This window comes from Nematolebias whitei, chromosome 12 (genome assembly GCF_014905685.2).
Source record: "Nematolebias whitei isolate Nwh7 chromosome 12, NemWhi1, whole genome shotgun sequence".
Taxonomy (NCBI): Eukaryota; Metazoa; Chordata; class Actinopteri; order Cyprinodontiformes; family Rivulidae; genus Nematolebias; species Nematolebias whitei.
The window spans coordinates 43,170,988-43,176,678 of NC_056509.1; the positions used below are offsets into that span (position 1 = coordinate 43,170,988).

The 5,691-nt window shown below is 45.1% G+C and overlaps 1 protein-coding gene across 1 annotated transcript in view; it reads left to right on the forward strand.

Annotated features, from left to right (window-relative positions):
- Positions 1–366: 366 nt before the first annotated feature.
- The window catches only part of LOC119418614 (kinesin-like protein KIF3C), a 20,645-nt gene continuing 15,320 nt past the window's right edge, over positions 367–5,691 (forward strand). The window contains exons 1-2 of the mRNA XM_037685934.1: positions 367–687; positions 825–2,256. Coding sequence (XP_037541862.1) covers positions 847–2,256 — 1,410 coding nt within the window. The 5' untranslated portion in view covers positions 367–687; positions 825–846. The remainder of the gene's footprint in view (positions 688–824; positions 2,257–5,691) is intronic.

Sequence of the window (5,691 nt, forward strand, 5' to 3'; positions counted from 1 at the left end):
TGTGTGTTGGAGGTGACTCTCAGCTACTACCTCGCCCCATTTTAGCTTAATTGTAAAACTGACAGAGTTAAAGCCCTTTTAATTTTGCTGATACCAGTTGGCTGTGGCGGCCATCTTTATTTGTGTTAACAGCTGTGCATCCAAAGCTAATATCCTGCAAGTTTCACTACAATCCATCCAGTGGTGCATAAAATATTTTGCTAACAGACACAGTTGACTGTAAATAGTTAATTTTGTCGAACGAACCATTATTAATTACCGAATGGTGGCAGCCTTGAGCAAGAATCTAATAAACTCCATTTCCCGTGATGCCATGTGGGACTCCGCAGTAATGTAGGGTGTGGTGGTTTAAATGACTGTGTTTGCGTGCGCGCGCGGGGGTGCGCGTGCCTCTGGATGTGCGCGTTTTGGAGCGGCAGCTCGGAGCGTCAGGAGGATGCAGACCGCGGAGCGGAGCGTCGCTGCCGGGAAGGAACGGGCATGACGGCCGGAGGAAGATGTGTGGACTGATCCGTGTCATTCCGGGCATTGTTGGGTTTTTCCCTCATCCATCCGAGGCGAGCGGATCTGGACGGGTTCTGCAATGGAGCGTCAGTCCAAAGCGTGAGAGGTTCTGACCGTCCGGCTAATAAAACAGACAAAACGCAAGAGAACCAGAGGTGCAATGGGCTCTCCATGTCTGTAGAGGTAAACACTGTTTCTACTGTGATCAGACCAAGAAGCCACGATGAATCTGTTGTTTATGATGTTTTATTATTTTTTGTATTCATCGCACACAAATGTCATATTGTCTAAAGAAAAGGTTCTGATCTGTTTCAATCCAGAAAGCACAAAGAGAATACAATCATGTCAAAGAATAAGAGCAGCGAGTCGGTGAAGGTGGTGGTTCGATGCCGTCCCTTGAACCGTAAAGAGGAGTCCAATGGGCCTGCTGGAGGGATTGTGCAGATGGATTTGCGTCTGGGACAGGTGATCCTCAGGAACCCTCGAGCACCCCCAAGCGAGCCCCAGAAGACGTTCACGTTCGACGCCGTCTACGACGCCAACTCCAAACAGAGGGAGCTGTATGACGAAAGCGTGCGACCGCTAATCGATTCGGTGCTGGCTGGGTTCAACGGCACCATCTTCGCTTATGGGCAGACGGGAACTGGAAAGACGTACACCATGCAAGGAGCCTGGCTGGACCCAGAGAAGCAAGGTGTCATTCCCAATGCCTTCGACCACATCTTCACGCACATCTCCCGCTCGCAGTCTGACAAGCAGTACTTGGTCCGAGCGTCCTACCTCGAGATCTACAGAGAGGAGATCCGTGACCTCCTTGATCCTAACCATGGTAACACCAGAGGCCTGGAGCTCAGGGAGAGTCCAGAGACCAGGGTCTATGTCCAGGATCTCACATCATGTGTCTGCAAAAGCATCAAGGAGATTGAGGAGGTGATGAACGTGGGCAATCAGGCGAGAGCGGTGGGGACGACGGATATGAATGAATATTCGTCCAGGTCCCACGCCTTGTTTCTGATCACGGTGGAATGCAGCCAGCCTGGACCAGATGGGAGGAAACATATTCGAGTGGGGCGCCTCAACCTGGTGGACCTGGCTGGCAGCGAACGCCAAGCCAAGACCGGCGTCCAGGGAGAGCGCCTTAAAGAAGCCGCCAAGATCAACCTGTCTCTGTCAGCTCTGGGGAATGTGATCTCAGCTTTGGCAGATGGACGCAGCAGCCACGTTCCTTACCGGGACTCCAAGCTGACCCGCCTGTTGCAGGACTCGTTGGGCGGGAATGCCAAGACGGTCATGGTTGCTACTCTTGGCCCGGCTCCTCAGCATTACGATGAAACCCTCACCACCCTCCGCTACGCCAACCGCGCTAAGAACATTCAGAACCAGCCCAGGGTCAACGAGGACCCCAAAGACGCTCTGCTCCGCGAGTTTCAAAAGGAGATCGCTCGTCTCCGAGCCCAGCTCAACCACAGGATGTGGAGGAGCAAGCAGAAGAAGGAACAACTGGACGACGAGAGCTGTGACAGAGATGGTGGAGATGAAGATACTGAATGTGAAGAGGGGGAGATGGAAAAGGAAGCAGAAGAATACGTGAAGATGGAGGAAGAGCGGTTGGAGAAGGAGAAAGAGGCCATCAGAGAGGACCAGTTCCTGATGACTGAGGAGAAGCAGAGGCTTCTGGGAGAGAAGGAAAAGATGATGGGGGACCTGAGGAAGGAGCAGGAAGCCACCGAACAGCTAACCGCCAAGTACAAGGTGAGTCCACCCGGGAGTACTGCTGGTCACCTACTGAAGTATTGTTCTTCTTTCTTTCTTCTCTCCATCCATTCTTCCTCAGCTTTTGTCATTCTGAATTCCAAAAAACAAAGAAAAACTAAAAGCACAGTTTCCTCACAAGATCAAAGAGAGACATGAACCAAACGGCAATCAATAAAAAAAAAAAAAAACAGCAAATAGTTTACATCGTGTGATTGCTGGTAGAAATAAAGAGTATTTCTTAATTCTGTATCAAAATAAAATGCTGTCTGAAAACAGCTTCTGCCATTTAAGGCCTAGAGTCTCTTGAAGGAACGCATGACGTGCGCTGCCTTTCATGCCAGACTTCTAGACTAAGTTCATCTCATGTTGTAAGTTGTAGCTCTTTTGGTCGAACCTTGAAATTAATATCACGCGCCATTTCATGTGATACTGCAAAATGTCACACGCACGTGTTGCAGATGACTCTAAACAACAACCACGCCATATTTTAGCACAATATCTGTGAATTGTGTTTATTTCTCCTTAAACGGTGGCTGATTTGGATTCATGGGTCGAGCAGCAGACGGTTGCGCCCTTAACAAACTTTCCAAATCTTCTCGACCAATGCTTGGTTTGGTGTTGTTGTTTGTTGTTGTTCATTGGATTGGATTCACTCAACCTTTATTTCTACAGGTTAGTCCCATTGAGCCTCGGGAATAGACCTGATGATTGAAGCCTTAAGACACAAGACATATCAGCAGTTTAACAAATTATTAATTTAACAAAGTGTAGACTCGGTAGCATGCGGAAGAACCATACACAGCCACAAGCTGTTTTCCATTTGTGCCACCATTTAAAGGGACATTGACAGACTTTCAAGCATTGTAAGAGTTATTGTCATTAAGCTTTGTTACAACAAAGAAATAATCAACCAAGTGAAGACCTGTCGCGATAAACAATAAATCAATTAATTGCACGATAAATTAAAATTATCGACCTCATTTTCATTTATCGGCTTTATCGTTCCTTTGTGTCTCTCTCTTTCTGTTGAAGACACTGGATGACAAAAGGCTCATCTCCGGTGCTCTTCACTGACCCCTCCCTTTCTCTTTTCTCTTTAAAATCCATTTTAACCGTCTAAAATAGCGTTTTTGAATCGTTAAAAGCAGCTAAGCTGAGAAGCTAAGCTACGAGCTAAGCTAACAGGCTGACCTCGGTAATAAACCTCGGTCTTGTCAAAGCTCCAATATTCACGGTTGACACCCGTGCCTTCGTGTAAAAAGTTGTTTTTCTCAGCAAAAAGAAGCTGAGAACTTGTTTACTGATTTTTTTAATTAAAAGCTTTGTGTGAAAAATGCTATGCTAACAAGCTCAAACCACACCGAGCGGCCGCCATTTTGAGAACCGAAAAAAGAAAAGAGAGACAGCCCATGTCACGTCAAGGGGCCTCCCTCCCATTTTTCTTAAAGAGGCACGCTGCTCGCTCCCTCACTATCCATCCTTCGGTTCAGACTGTCTTATACTGCCATCCAGTGGTCGAAAAAAGGTACTACACTCAAAACAAATTAACCAACATTTCTTCTTAAATTTGACAATAATTACTAATTATTGTCAAATTTCACACAATATTTTCATTTATTGCAATAATTTCTGAGAGAATTAATTGCCCGGCAAAATTTGTTACCGTGACAGACCCAAACGCTAAACTCCTTACTCTTTGTGCTAATCATAGAAATCTTCAGCTTTTCCCTTTAGAAGAATACCATATAAACAGCTGCTTTAGATGTCTGATCTGGAGCTCAGCTTAGACTAAAATTAAATTTTTCGCTTTATATTCATGCAACAAAGGCCGCCAGCAACCAAAGACCGAGTCAGAGCCACAGTCATTAGCCGCCCTGATTCATGGGCAGATCCCGTCAATGAGTCACTCGTGCAGAACAACAGTCACTGGACTCTACGATCCTGCAGCCTCAACACGAGACGCTGCTGGATCAGCTTTCGGAACGGCCCGGGGCTCTAAACCGAGATGAAGAGAGGAAGAAGAAGATATTTTGTTGTGAGTCGAGATGGTTTAGAAATGATCAACAAGCATTTAACATTTTGTCACACTAAACGTTCCTTTTGCGATCACCCGCACAACCGGTTACTTCTTCCTTTCAACAGATCTGAGGTTGTCCCAATGTTCTCATGAACAAAACGGCTAAGCTTTGCTCAGTTATGAAACAGGCACATAGCCGGTTCTCGTCGAGCAGCAGCTTCTTGTCAAGCGGACCGCTCTGAACGACTCTTCACTGGACTATTCTTAGATCCACTTTTCTGGGTCAAAACTTTGCCATCTCTGCTTCTTCGCTGCGCCTCTCATCACAGCGAGCGTCATTTTTACGCCTCTCCTTTGAAAGTTTCTTTGAATCGTGACACAAAACACAAAGGTAGACTTTATTAGACTTTATGACATAAGTTCAATTATCTGCCTTTACTTTTGCTTTTGCTTGACTCGGTCCATAATCGTGCACACCCTGCTGGTGGATTTCAGCCAATCAGAAAGCAGGATGAACAACAATGACCATGACCTCAGAGGAAGTGTCATACAATCATGTGCATGCACACATATATGTGTGCATTTAACCTCTGACTGTTCTTTAAATCTTATCTCTCCCTATAAAGAAAACACATTCACTCAGTTGTAGCCGACAAGTAAAACAATGCTTCCTGTTTTTAAGCTAACTTCCTGTTAAATCAGAGGAGAACAAAGCCTGGATGCAGAAACTCAGGCCTGTGTTTGTGTGTCTGTGTGGAGGAGGTTGATAAAACGCTCTTCATCTCTCTGCAAACAGGGCTGCATCACTGAAATATTGATGAATCCACTCTGTGTGTGTGTCCTTTTCTGTGTGAACTTAGTGCTCGTTCATGTTGTAGTTGAAATTAAGGAATCTCTGCACAGAAACATGAAATATTGAAGATATGTTTGTCTTACAAGGGATGGATGTGAATTTAGCTGATGTCGTTTCGTGCAAAATTTGTCTTTGATTGTTTTAAAATCGCAAATTTTATTTTATACTAAAACCGATATTGTGCAATGTGGCTTTTGAAGCGCTTTATTGTTGATCTAGCTGATTGTGCGTGTCTCAGTTTTAGCAACCTGCTGGGAAAGTTGTGTTTTAGAGCAGGAAGAAGTGCAGGAAAAGGTCGCGGGTTTGTTTCTACAGGTATGACTAATTAAACCCAAGAAGGAACATCTATCATAATTATGTCATCTTCGAAAGCTGTTTAAAATTCAGGCAGATAGGTTGAAACTGTAAAGTTATTTTTGTATATAAAGAGCGTGCTTCCATCCTGCCATACTTGTTTTAGTGCCTTTTCTGCTGTGTTGCGATGTTATTTTCTCAGCAGTGACCCCTACAGCTCAAAAGGAGAACTACAACGAGATTAGTGCTGTTACTATATATATATATA